Source organism: Danio rerio, chromosome 17 (genome assembly GCF_052040795.2).
Source record: "Danio rerio strain M-AB ecotype USA chromosome 17, GRCz13ab, whole genome shotgun sequence".
In the NCBI taxonomy this organism is placed as follows: Eukaryota; Metazoa; Chordata; class Actinopteri; order Cypriniformes; family Danionidae; genus Danio; species Danio rerio.
In genome coordinates, this window is record NC_141037.1 from 21,828,380 (window position 1) to 21,846,079 (window position 17,700).

Consider the following 17,700-nt stretch of genomic DNA (forward strand, 5'->3'; position numbering starts at 1 on the left):
AACCATGCATCTGTGTTTGTCTGTGCTTGTGTGTCAGTGTTAGCCTTGAATGGTGTGAAGTCAGGCTGCTTAACATATTAACAGTGGAAGAACTTGAAGAGAACATGCAACGCATAGTTTATATCACAAGAGGGCAGCAAACTGTTTATTGCTGGCTTTTACCAACCAACATGAGACAAGCAGAATAGTTCTACAGAGACAGAACACCGCAATGCTTACATGGTCAAAAGAACGAATAGAATAGAATAGAATAGAATAGAATAGAATAGAATAGAATAGAATAGAATAGAAAGAGCAGTAACAAAAGTAGTTCTGTTCACTATAATGTGCTCTAAGCACTGTGGCGGAGCCAAAGGGGTGGCCAGGGTGGCACTGGACAGCCCTGTCATATGATTGGCCACCCGGATGCCATCCCAATACTTTATTCTCTACTTTCAGTTGCTGCTGATGCAAATTAACATCTCATCGAAAGAAGTTAATGTCGAAGTTTCACTAAAGAAGCTATTTTCAAATCGAGGACGACCCGAAGACGGGAAAAAGCAATTTCAAGATAAAAACAAGGTAAAAAAAAAAAAAAAAAAAAAAGTCTCGCGAGTAAACAAGAGAGTGAACACAGCATGTGCCTTTTCATTGCCCTTGAAATTACACAAAGTGAAAGTTCTGAATCCGCTTTTTGCACTAAAAAGCGGTTTCATACAGTTCATAGTTTGGTAAAAACATTCTGCATAGGCTACATGCAAGCAGGTGAACCCACAACATGCCACGCGCTAAATTAAGCAAGTTAGCAATGCTATAAATGCGTTTCGGGCATGAGAGGCTGCGTTGCACTGACGGATAAAAGAGTCAACAAACACAAGAATAATGTGCTTGCTTGGTTTCTTGTGAAGCACAAAACAAAACGATTCAGCACATAGCCTCCTGTACTTTTTTTAATTTAATGTGTTAATTATTTAGCTAAAACTTTCTTAATCATACTTATATTAATAAAGTGTTGCTATAAAAAAATAAATAAACCAAAAAAAAAAAAAAAAACTTCTACTTTAACTTCACTCTTATGAGTAGGATCATACTGGATGTAATGTTATGCATTAATTACTATTTTGATTGGTAGAGATCCTAAACTTGTTATTTTTGCATTGTGTTCCAACACTGAATTTGACATTAATATTGATGCACGCTTAAATCACTTTTACAAGTTTAAACTGCACATAGCTGGACACTAATGTGGGGAAGGGGCGATGCAGTGTTGCAGTGGGTAGTGCTGCCGTCAAGGCTACATTTATTTAATCAAGAATACAAACAAATTGTAAATCTGTGAAATGTTATTGCACATTACTGTTCAAAAGTAGTTTAACATTTAAGTAAATAATTTGTTCTAATGATTTTATTGATGCTTTTTTGCTTCTTTGCTCCTTTTCGTCTTCAGAGTCACATGATCTTTAAGAAATCACTGTAATATTATTTATTATTATTGTTGTTGTTATTATTATTAGTATTATTATTAATATTATTATTAATAATGGTAATAGTAATAAAAGCAATAATGACTTTTAGTAATAATTTAATTTGAAACTACATACAATAAGTAATAAACACATATTTAATATATATTAAAAAAACATTTAATAAATCCCACCTCGATGAACAGAATAATTTTCTTTTTCAAAAAAAAAAAATGAAAAAAAAAATCCCCCCAAAAAACTGACCCCAAACTTGGTGGTGTATGTAACTGGTTAATTTAAATGTACATGCTCCACTAGCTCATGAAATCAATTCCAAAAGCTTTATCTCCTGGTCAAGATCCCAAGGTCCTGCTCCAACCATATTAGTTTAATTTTGGATTGATACTGCAACCACGATAAATAAAATGCACACAAACACACCCATTCTTTGTTGCTAAAAAAACGTAAGAGAGATGACAACATTGCTGTTAAAAGTGTAAATGCTTAAAGGGAGCAATTCTAATGTAAGATTATAAATAGATAACAGGTTTAATTATTTAATTTACAGACTAAAATATGGTCACTGCTGCAAAAATTATAGCTTATATCAACTACAGCATCATTTTTTATCTTATTTTTTACTAATTTTATTTCTTCATATTAAATAAATCCCTGCCTAATTTAAATCTCTGGCAATTGTTTGAATGTTCTTGTACAATGTGATACAGAATCACACAAATCATAACAAGTTAGAGAAATAAATTAACAAGTATAATATTTATGAGGATTTAACTTTCTAATCATGTTTGTTCATTAGTAAATACATTTCTATTTCATATCTTGCTGCTGTGCCATTTAACCCTTCAGGTTCACTTAGATCTATTAAGCACAATCATAGTGACAGAAAAAATATAAAGTCACATTTTATTACTGATTATTTCCATTCAGAAACCTCGAGCAGTTCTTGGAAAACATGAATAGAAGCTTTATTTGAAGTTAAGGTGTCAACGAAAGTTCAAATATATATCTAATATCATACTCCACCAATGTAAATATTTTGGATTGGATCAGTGCTGGGCTTTTGCAACAATTGCTGATGTCAAGTAGCCATTAAGTAGGCCTAATGTATGCAGAATAATGGGGGGCTGCCACAGCGGCTACTCACTGGTTGGAGCAACTGGCTATCAGTCAAATATTTGCAGGCAGTATTTATTGAAGCATTTCAACAGATTTTCTACAGTGCCTGTGCTTGCATATTTGATTGAACAGTCTTCTTGTACTCCTCACATCTCGTCACATCATGGTACTGTACAATTTCTATTCTTAACAGCAGGTTTTGGGTATCACTTCTGGCAGATGTTTTTCCCAGTATAACTTTCTTCATGACTCAAGGAACATATTCACTCTTTCATTTCAAAAGGAACACTTTTGCTCTTTTTGTGTGATAGATAGATAGATAGATAGATAGATAGATATATAGATAGATAGATAGATAGATAGATAGATAGATAGATAGATAGATAGATAGATAGATAGATAGATAGATAGATAGATAGATAGATAGATAGATAGATAGATAGATAGATAGATAGATAGATAGATAGATGGATGCAGACCATTTGGGTACAAACACGTACCTTTTCTGAAAGGTACCATCAGGTCTGTATACTCTGTATAATAATGTAGAATCTGTAGAAAACAGAGTGACTCTGGGTGCAGCTAGAGCGGATTGTATTATTCCACTTAGAAAAAGCTTGTTTTTCTTTAACTGGATCACATCAGTGGAATATGATACCGCAATCTGAATGTGACTTTTTTAAGTCATTTAAGAATAATTTTAGGAAATGGCTTCTTATTAATCAACATTGTGATGACTAGGCTTTTTGCTATTGTTGTTGTTTTATGTTGTTTATTTGAGTATTGCTTTTAGTTTGAATTTGTATTTTTATTGGTTTATTGGTTTAACATTAAAGGGATTACCAATGAAAGTCTTTTGGCTTATTTGGGAACATTTATGTTCTTGGTGAACACTGATTAATGTACACTGTCCATTGTTGTGAAAAATAAATAAACAATAACTTAGATATTTCAGAGAGTGTAGGGCAGAAATAATAATATTTTATTTTTAGGTCTTACAGTATGTGCATAAAATAAAAAAGATGTATTTTTAGGCAACACTTATTTTGATGGTGCATTTGAGGATTAGAAGACTGCTTAATATCTGTTGATACTGCTCCTTTAACAGACATTTAACTGACTAGGACTAAATGTCTAGACTAAGAAACTTTGCCGTAACCCCAACCACAACCTAACAGTCTTCTTATAATCTAATGAGAATTAGTTGGCATGTAGATGCTATATAACTTAAATTTAACAAACGGACCATCAAAATAAAGTATGGCCAGTTTTTATTTCTAGATTGTTATTTAAAATGTCTTTTTACATTAATGCACATTCATGTTTAACTATTTTCTCCTCATGTTTAACTCAAACGTTTTGTTTTTTTTTTGTTTTGTTTTTTTAGATGATGAAGCTATTAGTGCTGTTAGCAGCAGTGGCTTACTGCAATGCCTGCAGACTGGAAGGTTTCTCTGAAGACACCACTGACAAACCACAAGGTGATGCTTCTCGTCTTATGGGGAAATTAAACTACACTTAAATGTTAAAATATATTTGTACACATGTACAAGTAGCTGCGAGAATATAACAATGTGAGTTTTGGCCGACGAAAATTACAAATTGATTTCTCAACTATGGTCTGCTGCATGTGGACTTATTTATTTGATGTTTTCATCGATACTTATTAAAACTTAGAGAGATTACACTGTTAAAGATTTGCCGAGACAATGTGTGCTTAAGGAAATAGTTCAATTCAAATGTAAGCTCACAGTTGCCCTTCACCACTTCTATACAGTCTAAGAAAAAATATAATTTACTATTAGTTTAGTAAATAGGGGTAAACCTGTTGTAACTTGTAATTGTTAAGTTGACGATTTAATTTTTATAATTATGTAGTGCACATAGTTAATTTACTTGATTTTAAGGCAATGGGTTTACTCACCTTTTAAGTAAAATCAACTAATCACATTAAAAGCACTGGGTCTACTCACTTTTTAAAGAAGAGTCAACTCATTGTTTTTTACAGTGTAGTTTAGAACAAAAATGCTATGGAACTTGCAACCAAGATAGCAACTAGAAAATATGCTCTGAAGAAAGAAACTCAAACAAGTGTGGAACAACTTGAGAGCAAGAAATTTTATTTTGGGGTGAACTACAGTATTTCTTTAAACATTGGGTTTGGGTTCAGAGTTGCTTTTCTCTGCACTCTTAATGAAACGTTATTCATTTAAATACGCTTTATGATTTCAATCATTTAGACATGCTTTTTAATTAAAAGTGTATTCTAGCCATTGACATACAAAATGAATTTAAAAATCCAAACTAAAAAGAAAATGTAATGACCAACATGAATAAACAGTGAACAATACATTAATTACTGTCTCTATTACTGTATTTGCCTTCAAATTTTAAGTCAACCTTGGAATTTTACAGTGATTTAGTAAGTTTTTCTTATTAGATTAAATGCAAAAGTGTTTCTGTGTTTGTACATTTACAATCCTGGATAAAGTAATTATATTTAAAATACATTTCTATGATTGATTCAGGTTGTTCTGACTCTGATGGAAATCTCCACGAATTTAACTCTGAATGGGAGAATGGACCTGAAACCTGTGTCTGTGTTGATTTTGGAATTATCTGTTGTGAAAGGTACAGTATGCTTGCACTCTTCATTTATAGTTGTTGTTTTTTAATTACCTTGATATTTTTTCTTATAATTCTTTTATTAGAAAACTATGCATGAAACCAATTTAAATTATTCAAATACAGCCCACTTCACTTGAACATTTATAGAACAAATACATTTCTGTATTTCTCAGAGAAAACTGAAAAATGTTCATGTTTATAATGTTTTTATGATTGTGTCTTGAAGGTCATGGGAACAATTTGATAACAGCGTCCCACCAGAACCCCCTACCACCCCTCAGATCATTGCTGATGATTATGAAGACTTATATGGACATCCAAAACAATCCAAGTAAAATCCTAAACCCATTGGGATTGTGTAATAAGCAGTAATATAAGCACTAATAAGCACAATCCCATTGGACGGTTTTAGTTATGATCTTCTTAAAATGGGACTAAACATATTTGTGTAGTTTGTGTTCGTGTGACATTTTTAAGAATGATTTTGCGTAAACATAGTTCTGTATAAAGTATAACACCACAGATTAAACTGACTTTGCGCTTGTGTATGTGTTTGTGTGTTTGTGTGCATGTGTGTGTGTCATCAGTGAAGAGCAAGACTCACAAGAAGTCCCCAGTGAGCCAAATGAAGCTGAACCTGAACCAGAAGCTGAACCTGAACCAGAAGCTGAACCTGAAGGAGAACCTGAAGCAGAAGCTGAACCAGAAGCAGAACCTGAAGAAGAAGCAGAACCTGAAGAAGAAGCAGATCCTGAAGAAGAACCTGAAGCAGAAGCTGAACCTGAAGGAGAACCTGAAGAAGAAGCAGAACCTGAAGAAGCAGAACCTGAAGAAGAAACAGAACCTGAAGCAGAAGCTGAACCTGAAGGAGAACCTGAAGAAGAAGCAGAACCTGAAGAAGCAGAACCTGAAGAAGAAGCAGAACCTGAAGCAGAAGCTGAACCTGAAGAAGAAGCAGAAGCTGAACCTGAAGCTGAACCTGCAGATAACTCTCAGGAAGCAGCTGAGGACAATGAATAATCTGAAAAATCCTGAACAGGAAAAACTCTTATAAAATACAGTACAAGGTTACATTATGTTGAATGAGCTGATACATAAAGCATTATAAATAAAACAAACATACCTGAGCATGCATTTTCATGTTTGTTTGAAAATGTATATATATTGCATACATACAGGGGCAGCGCTGGGTGGGGAAAGTTAGGAAGATTCTAAAAGCCCATGCCATTTTGGGGCCCCCAAAGATACTATTAGGGTCCCGCCAGAACAACCCCTTGCCTCCCCTTTCATCTGCAACACCCACAAAATGTCGTCATAGTGCCCGTACCGGCCAGCAGCGCCTTTGTATTTATATACTGAACTATATATTGAACTCCTTTTCGAAGTACAGTTAAAGACATATTGACAATGAGAATGTTTTTTAACCAAAGAGTAAATAAAATCAATCAATAACTAAGTAACCACATATACTGTAAGTTATTTATTGAATAAGCAGTAAAACTTTATATCAAGCAAGCATCAAAGAATATTTGAATACACCAATATTTCCAATAAAGTTGTTAGGGTGAAACTGTGGGGAAATATTGAATGGTGAAGAAACCAACACACTTGACCACAATACTTTAGTCTCAGCTTAGCTCTGTGTTTGCCAAGTTGCAGACTTGTTTGGCGATAAGGGGATTCTAATATTATTTGTAATTAAATGAGGCAATCTGATTGCACCAGGAAGTTCACAATTATCTCATTATGTCTTTCCTGGGAATGAAAGAGAAGGCGATTGAGAGAGACTAACAAAGAGAATTAGAGAAGACAGACACACAACTACAGCCAAGCCTCAAAATGTCATTTACCATGCAAATAATGGATAGTTATTATCAGTGTAGCATATCTAGCTTTGAAAAGCACAAACAAAAGCCAGCTTTGCTAACCCGAGTTTAGGTGTCAGATAATTCTCAACTAATCTGTTTATCTGGTATCTACTGTTGATTTTCACACCAAATATTGATACATTGGAATACATTTATACATAATATAGAAATTATAGTGCATGGGTCATATATAAACTTGTTATGATTTTTGCCACTTACTTTGCCTTATGAAAAAAAACAGGATGTCTTCATGTGGTATTGCAAAGAATTAGTGTAAAATACACTAGATGCAATGTAAATATGGCAGAGGATAGCCATTGCTTTAGTAACTGTTAAGATGTAGATCTGCTTTTCCTACAATTTCACATCTGATACCATTTATTCCATTGGATCTATTTTACTTCATAAAAACAGCATTTATTTGCCAGAACGTATAGAGTTGTCAACAAACTGGAAAAAGCAACTGCATATTTATTTCAATGCAGTTGTCAAAAAGGTCCCATACCAAACTACAGTTTCATCTAAAATGCTTTGACAAAACAGTAATAAAATTGTAGGCTACTTACTGCAGTTCTGCTGGTCCACAGGCACCTCCTTTTGTCTGAGAGTGAATAAATCTTGTGCTTCTGTGCTAAACATGCACAATAAGAAAGTATACTCCAATTTATGTGATCTTGCAATGTAGTAATACTGAAGGTATCAATTTTTTTTAACATCTCCAATTTTTTTAAGTGCCCACGATAACAATACTGACAAATTTAAATAGACAATAAATTTAATATTTAATAGACTATATCAATAGCCTTGTCCTTTAGCAACCATCATATCAACAATCTGTTTTAAATACTGTAGCTTAACCTCATGGTAAATCCCTGTTTTGCCTTGTCACTGTAGAAAACTGCCAGCAGCTACTGCCTCTTCGCTTTCAAATATTAATGCACTGACATAAGCAAACCTTTTGTACTGCGCATACTGTCTGAATGTACTTATGACATAGTAAGGGGGTAAAGCAATCGAGTGATTACTTTTTTTAGAATTCAAGAATTGTTTTTAAAAAACAAATAAATGTGGAGGGGCAGAATGGTGGCACAGTGGGTATTTGGCATTTCTGTGTCGAGTTTGCATGTTCTCCCTGTGTTGGTGTGGGTTTTCTCCACGTGCTCTGGTTTCCCCCACAAATCCAAAAACGTGCGCTAGGTAAATTGGGTTAGCTAAATTGTCCGTTGTGTATATGTGTGAAAGAGTGTGTATGAGTGTTTCCCAGTGATGGGTTGCAGCTAAAAGGGCATCAGCTTCGTATACCTATGATGGATAAGTTGGCAGTTCATTCCGCTGTGGCAACCACAGATTAATAAAGGGACTGGGCCGAAAATAAAATGAATAAATGAATGATTAAATGTGGAGTTGTTCCAGTTTCCAAGACTATTTACTTAGGAACCATTTAATAGCCTATATGCTTTGTCTAAAAATAAATTTGAGTAAAATAATTATTCGTGCAAACAAGTGTTTGCCTACATATTCACACGCACACCAGCTGAGACAGCTACATTGTTAATGTTAAACTCTGACAATTATTTATTAAGGAAAAAATATATTCTACAAAGCTTATGTAAGCTAACATTATTCCAAATAAATCCAGAGTAATTAGAGGTCTAAAATAATAATATTAATTCTGGCTGTCTATTCAGAAAAACATCTTGACAATGTTTGATTAACTGGTAAAACTTTGTTTTGATGGCCCCTATTGCACAGTTTGTTGATTAAATTCTGCATTGCAACTACATGCCAATGATTTCTCATTTGAGTATAAGTAGACTGTCTGCTTAATATCTGCTAATACTGCTCCTTTAACAGACATTTAACTGGCTATCAGTAATTTTGCAAGAACATGTCAACTTACACTAACCATAACCCTAACCCCAACCTAACAGTCTACTTGGGCCCTATCATACACCCGGCACAATGTGGCGCAAGGCGCGACGCAATAGTTGTTTGCTAGTTTCAGCTTGGTGCAAGAGTCGTTTTGAGGCGTTGCGCTACACTGTTTAAATAGCAAATGCATTTGCGCTCATATGTGCGCCCATAGGTGTTTTGGTCTAAAAAGTTAGGCGTTCTTAAGCGCACTGCTGGCGCGTTGCTATTATGAGAAACTATAATAGATTTTTCAATAGACCAAAACAAACCCGTTCTAAACTCCAGCGCAGAGTTGCGCCTCGCTTACGCACTGCTTAATACACACAAGATGTACAGCAATACTCAAATATCTTTACATATGAAAAAGATATAAATGGTAAGGATACATATAGGATATAATAAGAGTATATATAGGATATAAATATAAAGGATTAACATATTTCAAAACTTTATTTTCTAGCCAACATAAATTTAAAAACCACTGCCTTCATACCTTCTTCATCTTGGGAGGCGTTTTCAGTTCATTCAATTTGCTTTTGTATATTATTATTATTAGCAGTATTATTTATTATATCTATATTTATATTTGTTTTATCAAAAACAAGCTTAGACTTGCCCACCTGTCAGATTGTAGACCATATTAGGCATAGCATGTGTATTAAGATATAACTCAGTATTTTGAACACACTTTGTTATTATTGTTCATTTATTCGTTTGCTGAAAATTAGAACTGAAATTAGAAATAGTTTTAAAACAAATCCCTGCGCTTAACAAACGAAATTAATTATTTATAGGCTAATTGATGTCTGTGCATAAAGGATTTCCCTATCCACGAGAGCGAAAGGGAAAGTTATTAATTTATCTCTCATTCTCGCGCTGTAGATGCTCTGTTTAACTGTTTTCTTGCTTGTGAAATGCTCAGTTTTTCCACTTCCACTTACTTTACGTCATATAAATAGCAAATGTGCCATGGCGCTACGCGACTGGCTCTTAAAGGGAATGGGAGATGGAACTCTGATTGGTTTATGCTCAAAACACACCTATAACTCATTAAGAAAATAAACTCAACTCTTTTAGACCATGCGCCACAGAGCAAAGTGGATTTTTCTGTCCTTATATTAGCAAAAATGGATTCTGACACGCCCTGAAAGCATCTGCTTTGCGCATGGATCGTCAAAATAGAGCCTTTATCTAATGAGAGTTAATTGGCTTGTAGATAGAATGTAACTTATATTCAACAAAATGCATTAAAGGGACAATCAAAATAAAGTGATACAGATTTTTTCTTTCACTTGTTATATTTATTTCAACTCTTTTGGGGCCTTAGTTTATCAATCTTCAATTGCATCTGCCCATAAAAATTTATCTAATTTTTGAGTGTTTTGGTCAGATCAGAAAAACTATATTAAACGTGCAGAGCAGTGGGACCACAAGACTAGAGATTTTCCTTGTTAAACTGGTTTCCTCAGTTTCCAAAAAAGAACCATTGTAATTTACTGTAATTATTGTAATTAACATATTTAAAGTTTTTGTGATGAAGTTACATATGCATTTGACCCAATTGCTTTTTGGATTGTGTACCAGTAGCTTTTTTCTTTCTTCAGCAGTTTAACTCAGCATCATCACATGAGTGATACTTGTTTTAGCATAGTTTATTATTCGTCACACTCTTAGAATCTAATTTAATTATTGGAAACCACGAGCTCTAAAGTTCTTTTAGTTTCAAACCTTGATGAGTTTCTTTCTTCTGTTCTGAACACGAAATAAAATTTTCTGTAAAAAGCTGAAAACCTGTAACCATCGACTTCCATATTGTTTGCTTTTCCTACTACAGACATCAGTGGTTAGAGGTTTTCAGCCTTCTTTAAAGTATCTTCTTTTGTGTTCAACAAAAGGTTTGGTATCACTTGAGGGTGAGTAAATAGTGAGCAAATATTCATTTTTAATTAAACTATCCCTTTAAGTGTATTTACTTTGCATCCATTTGCATTACTGCGTTATTTGAATGCACTTATCAGCTCATCAACAGAAATTATTTCTTTTGCAAACAGATATCATATTTACACTGATGTACAAAAGCATGTGAGCACTGGTTATGGAATCTCATTATTTAAAGCTTGTTTTACCACCAATAAGAAAGATGCTGTAAGGATGCAATTGGGTGAAAAATGTGTCAGTCTCATTTCTTATTCCAACTCTACTATATAAGGTGTTTAATAAGAGTCTGGGAAACATTTCTGGCATTTATATTGATCTTCTAGTGGCTCACCATGTCTCTTCACAATATGGTACTGTATCCATTTATATTGTAAATTTAATACAATTTAAAGTAATAAAGTGACATGGATATCATTAATGATGTATTAGCTATAATTTGGGACGTTTTGTTCCATTGTTTTGAGCAGTTTCTGCTTTGTTATTGAGTGTTTATTTATGTACACAGTAACTGTAAAGATATTAACAGTATAAGTAGTTTTACAATTGTTTATACTGGTTTTCAGTCTGGCAATTATGTTTATCATTTATTATAATGGTTTTTATTTTGCATTGCCATTCTTAATTTTGAAATCCAATGATCATAATTTACATCTTTGTCTCTTCTTTTTCAGCTGAGAGTGTTGATGTTGCTTACAGCAATATCATGCTGTAATGCTAAATCCAGAGTTAGACACAGAATTCTTAGTAGAGACACTTATGAAGTGTATGTACATTTATATATTATATAATATTTATTATAATTTTGCTGAGTATTTTTTTTTTTTTTGTAAAGTGCATCCTGAAAAGTTAGAATTTGTAAAATACTAATCAACATTAAATTGACTACATCTGTCATATTTCGATATTTGTTAAACTTTTGCTTTTATGTGTGTTGTAATAGACCTGGAATTGAGTACATGTCTGACAGTGAACTGTAAGTCCTTCTAAAATGAATAGTTTACATTTCATTAAGAGAGAAATACAGTAAGAAATAGACAGCAATGCTTGTTTTGTAGTTAAAAGTGGTCATTACAATGTTAAAACACGATAAAAAAAAATGACACAGGGCAGTTGATACTGTATGTAATGTAAACTGTACATTTGCTTTTGTGTGTGTGTTGTACTGTAGGAGACCAAAGTCTAAGATCAACTTCATGTCTGACAGTGAACAGTAAGTCCTTCTAAAAGGAACAGTGTACACTTCAATAAGAGAAAAATACAGTAATAATTAGACAGTGATGCTTGTTTAGTGGTTAAAATTGGTTCTTATGATTGATCCTCATTCAAAAATGACAAAGGGAAGTTATTACTGTATGTAATGTATACTGTACATTTGCTTTTGTGTGTGTTGTAGACAAAGCTCTAACATCAACTTCATGTCTGACAGTGAACAGTAAGTCATTCGAAAATGAACAGTTTACATTTCATTAGGAGAAAAATACAGTAAGAAATAGACAGCAATGCTTGTTTTGTAGTTAAAAGTGGTCATTACAATGTTAAAACACAATAAAAATGACACAGGGCAGTTAATACTGTATGTAATGTAAACTGTACATTTGCTTTTGTGTGTGTGTTGTAGACAAAGTTCTAACATCAACTTCATGTCTGACAGTGAACAGTAAGTCCTTCTAAAATGAACAGTTTACATTTCATTAAGAGAGAAATACAGTAAGAATTAGACAGTGATGCGTGTTTAGTAGTTAAAATTGGTTCTTATGATTGATCCTCATTCAAAAATGACAAAGGGCAGTTATTACTATGCAATGTATACTGTACATTTGCTTTTGTGTGTATGTTGTAGACAAAGCTCTAGCATCAACTTCATGTCTGACAGTGAACAGTAAGTCATTCGAAAATTAAGTTTACATTTCATTAAGTGAGAAATACAGTAAGAAATAGACAGCAATGCTTGTTTTGTAGTTAAAAGTGGTCATTACAATGTTAAAACACAAAAAAATGACACAGGGCAGTTAATACTGTATGTAATGTAAACTGTACATTTACTTTTGTGTGTGTGCTGTAGACAAAGGTCTAAAGTTCAATAAGAATTAGACAGCAATGTATGTTTAGTAGTTAAAATTGGTTCTAATAATGTTTAATCGTGATAAAAAATGACAGAGCAATTGTTACTGCATGTATACTGCACATTTGCATGTGTGTGTGTGTGTGTGTGTGTGTGTGTGTGTGTGTGTGTGTGTGTGTGTGTGTGTTGTAACAGCTCTGGAAGTGGTGATGTGTCTTCTTCTGAAAAGGAGGACGTGTAAGTCATTTTGTTATAATCACTGCAACATTTTAGATTTAGCAAGAGGGGAGCAGTTTCCATTTTAACATTGCTTTTTCATTTTTTGTGTTGTAATAGATCTGGAATCAGTGATTCGGATGGAGTGTCGGAAAATAACCAAGTCACTGCAAACTATGACCCGTAAGTCAGCCATTCTGACATAAACACTGAGAAAACGCTTACTAGTTAAGATCGGCTCATTTTATGTCAGTGTGACTGTATGTTTGCCTCTTATTTTTCATAACTTTACTTTCATAAACTAATTACTCATTCACTGTAAACAGACTTCAAATGCCATGTTTTTCTGTGTAACAATAGCAATGGATCGACTAACAATGATTACATCCCTCAAGACTACGGCCAGTAAGTCATTCTCAAATGAACAACGCAACAGTTTACTGTTGATGTGGCAAAATTACTCATTATGTGTTAGTGAAACTTATGTGGTTGCATATTTAGGTTGCTGCATCATAAGATGTTAATACAGTGGGTGAGAGAGCTTATTGTGCTGCAATTTAAGAAAACGTGCAATTACAACAGCAGCAAATTGAGAAAAGATTTTTATCCATTTGACAGCACATATGCTGTTAATAGTCACATAGCAAACATAATTTTTTGTAAAAACAAGCTGCATTTTCTTACAACGCAAACAATTAATAAAATGTGCTGCATTTTCTCACAACCCAAACAATAAAGCGCGCTGAATTTTCTCACAAGCAAACAATTAATAAAACGAGCTGCATTTTCTCAATGCGAACAAATCCAGAAAACGAGCAGCATTTTTAAGAGTTCACACTTAGCTGATGATTAATTATAAGCAAGTTTGGCATGCTGTCCCCGGAGAGCCCTGAGCTCAAAAGTAAATTGAGCCCTGGGCTCCCTCCCATTTGAGGACGAGAGGGCAGCCTTGAGCTCAGGTAGATCTCGACCACTCCCCCTTGACAAAAACTGATGAATAAAAATTGAATGCTATGAAAAGATATGCTGTAGGGTGAGAGTTTGACTGTAGTGTAAAATTTAGATTTATCAATTCACTTGTAGTGCAAGGTTTTTGGAATGTGGAAGGAAACCGGAGGACCCGGGGAAAACCCACACGAGCACAGGAAGAACATGCAAAGTACGCACAGAAACGACCACCGGCCTGTTAAAGAACTAAAACCGGTGGCGTTCTTGCTGTGAGGCAACAGTGCTAACCACTGGGCCACCGTGCCGCCCTATGGAGGGAAAGGTAAAGAGGTAGGGGTGGAAGGAGGGATTCTTCAAATCGAAGATGACTGTAGTGAAAAAACCCTGGCTCTTTATAGTGGGTTAGGAATGGCCTGATTGGTGGATCATGCATGCTAATGCAGAACCAGCCGTGTTCAATCATAATCACGTGCTCCTCTCGAAATTAGTTTATGAATAAACTCCACTTCTCACAACAATTTATAAAACGCGCTGCATTTTCTCACAACACAAACAATTAATAAAACGCGCTGCATTTTCTCACAACACAAACAAATTAATAAAACGCACTGCATTTTCTCACAATGCAAACAAATTAAGAAAACGCACTGCATTTTCTCACAATGCAAACAAATTAAGAAAACGCACTGCATTTTCTCACAACACAATTAATAAAACGCGCTGCATTTTCTCACAATGCAAACAAATTAAGGAAACGCACTGCATTTTCTTACAAAGCAAAAATTTTATAAAACGCGCTGCATTTTCTCACAACACAATTAATAAAACGCGCTGCATTTTCTCACCATGCAAAAAAATTTATAAAACGTGCAGCATTTTCTCACAGCAAAAAAAAATAAATTACGAAAACGTGTCGCATTTTCTTACAGACCCGGCTATATAGGATACAGTTATTTAGGCTAATAAATACTAAAGACACGAGAATCAGGATATTAAAATAAACAAACAAAAAACTCACTTTTCAAAGATCACCTACAACTTCACTGAGCAATAGTCATGGCACACGGGTGTCCGTCACGTTTTTGGTTACCTTTGAAACATTTCCGTTGTTCTGATGTTTTTGCGTTGTAGGAAAATAAATGCACACGTTTTATTAAAATGTTTGCATTGTGGGAAAATGCAGCGGACCTTTTTAATGTGTATACGTTGTGGGGATTTCCAGCATTTGTGCTGTCAAACAGAGAAGCTTTTCTTAATTTGCTGTTGTTTTTTGTAATTGCAAGTGTTTTCTTAAATTGCATGACGTAAAGCTCTCTCGGCCACCGAGATGAAGGAAGCCTCAGTTTAAAGGATTTTATTAAAGCCTTTGGCTGGAATAAAATCAGTTTTTAATCTATAAAAAAGCTGATTAACCTAGTTAAGTCTTTGAATTGTACTTTAAGCTGAATATAGTATCATGACAAAGGCAAAAAATAAATTAGTTATTAAAACTGCTGTTCAAAAAGTGTTAAAAACTATTCTTAAGAAACGTACAGTAGTTACAATTTTACCAAAGGATTAATAATGTTAACATCAAATGTATATCATTGTGTATGTCAGGATATGAGATGACTTGTATCATAATAAGAGATTTTTCTCATAAACCTACATACAAACACCATTTGCATATTTTTGTTTTTAAACAGATTTTACCATGATGACAACAATGGTCAAAATGATTCTGATGGCTCTGGAGCTGAACCACAAGAAGAAAACCAGTAACATCAAGAGATATCAAATAAAGCAAAGTTCTCCAATAAAAAAACAGGGTAATCCTGCAGATTTAAACAGCATTTTAAATAAAAATGCCTTAAAGTATGTATCTATGTATGTTTGTGCATTTCTAGAATATGTGTGTCATAAATGTGTCAACATATGGCATAATTGATGTACCAGGAGGCTTAAAGGGATGGGACACCCAAAATTTGCAAGCTGCTGTTCTTATATTTACCCTTAAGCCATGTGATTTGAAATACAAGTCAATGGCTTCCAGCAGTTTTGAGAGACAAAAAAACATATACAGTACATCTCCAAACAGTTATGAATGCACTATAGATTATTTATTGGTACTGAAATAATGTATCATCAGGAGCCAAAGTTTTTTTTTTTAATCACAAGTGATGGTACTGTAGCTGATGCCTTGTGAATCACCAATGACCACAGATTAACATCTAATTTTCTTTTTATTTCCTTGCTCTTTTTTTTTGCCCAAAATATTATTTTTTCCCCTTTAAAGTTGTGCAGTTTTCTTGTCAAGCAAATCATGTATTACAGGGGTATGACTAATAGACTAAAAAGAAGCTAAAAAGAATATCGTTTTTAGAGAAACAGGACACTGAATTGATAGGAGCACAAAATAATAAAATGACAAAGAAATAATGAACTGTTTTAATTAGTTATTAAGCAAGTGAGTTACAAAGGGTGGCTCTGTTTTGAAAAAATATTTCTTGTTTTTAATATCCTTTTTTTACTTGGGTTCATGAAAAACTAATAATTTGACTTATGCAACTCTGAAGATTTTAAAATTAAAATCAAAGAGTATTTTAGTAATGATAAATTATATATAATATAATATAATATAATATAATATAATATAATATAATATAATATAATATAATATAATATAATATAATTTAATAAGAGGGGGGTCACAGTGGCACAGTGGGTAGCACAATCGCCTCACAGCAAGAAGGCCGCTGTTTCGAGCCTCAGCTGGTTCAGTTGACATTTCTGTGTAGACTTTGCATGTTCTTCCTGTGTTCGCATGGGTTTCCTCCAGGTTCTCCGGTTTCTCCTACAAGTCCAAAGACATGTGGTATAGATGAATTGGGTAAGCTAAATTGTGTTTAAGTGTGAATGAGTGTGTATATATGTTTCCTAGTGATGGGTTGCAGTTGGAAGGGCAGCCGCTGAGTAAAACATATGCTAAATAAGTTGGCGGTTCATTCCGATGTGGCGACCCCAGATAATTAAAGGGACTAAGCCGAAAATTTATGAATAATATAATATAATATAATATAATATAATATAATATAATATAATATAATATAATATAATATAATATAATATAATATAATATAATATAATAATATGGGCAGCAAGGTGGTGTAGTGGGCAGAGCTCCCGTCTCACAGCAAAAAGGTTGCTGGTTCGAGCCTCGGCTGGGTCAGTTGAATTCAAATGAATGAATAACATACTATAATGCAATACTTGCATTTGCACTTTCCAAGTTCCTAAATTAAAACAACTTTTTTGAAAAGTTTCATATCAATTACATAAACATTGCTCCTTTGGTATTGGATTGGTGCTGCTACTTCTGTAAATAATTATTAATTATTAACAATTCTGAATGCACACAGACACACTCATTCTTTACAGCTAAAAACTCTGGGCAAAATCTTTTGTTTTCAGAATCCAGCATTCAGCAGCCTAACGCATAACATTTTATATTTCACACTTTGCTTAAGTTGTTTCTTCTCAATTTACTTTTAAAACAGAACCATAATAA

General features: G+C 33.7%; 3 protein-coding genes across 6 annotated transcripts in view; all 3 read left to right on the forward strand.

The window, feature by feature from the left end:
- Positions 1-17,700, forward strand: part of LOC141378555 (uncharacterized) — an 876,076-nt gene that overhangs the window by 12,323 nt on the left and 846,053 nt on the right. The gene's annotated exons all lie outside the window — the stretch shown is intronic.
- Positions 144-6,334, forward strand: si:ch73-288o11.5. 4 transcript variants are annotated; one of them, XM_087290351.1, is made up of 6 exons: positions 148-561; positions 3,967-4,060; positions 5,108-5,210; positions 5,434-5,538; positions 5,795-6,069; positions 6,133-6,334. In XM_087290351.1, the coding sequence occupies exons 1-6, from the start codon at positions 406-408 to the stop codon at positions 6,225-6,227; spliced, it is 828 nt and encodes a 275-aa protein (XP_087146477.1). In that variant the 5' UTR covers positions 148-405; the 3' UTR covers positions 6,228-6,334. The 4 variants fall into 4 exon arrangements, with proteins under 4 accessions (XP_087146478.1, XP_087146477.1, XP_087146480.1 ...); XM_087290354.1 differs by lacking the exon at positions 148-561 and adding an exon at positions 2,679-2,745; XM_087290352.1 differs by having other exon boundaries at positions 144-561; positions 5,795-6,334.
- LOC147833064 (uncharacterized) lies at positions 9,670-16,012 on the forward strand. Its single transcript, XM_087290356.1, has 12 exons — positions 9,670-10,764; positions 10,848-11,277; positions 11,599-11,690; positions 11,868-11,900; positions 12,096-12,137; positions 12,321-12,359; positions 12,546-12,584; positions 12,768-12,806; positions 13,185-13,226; positions 13,326-13,388; positions 13,566-13,610; positions 15,839-16,012. Exons 2-12 carry the CDS (start codon positions 11,260-11,262, stop codon positions 15,912-15,914), a joined length of 528 nt encoding a protein of 175 aa, XP_087146482.1. The 5' UTR covers positions 9,670-10,764; positions 10,848-11,259; the 3' UTR covers positions 15,915-16,012.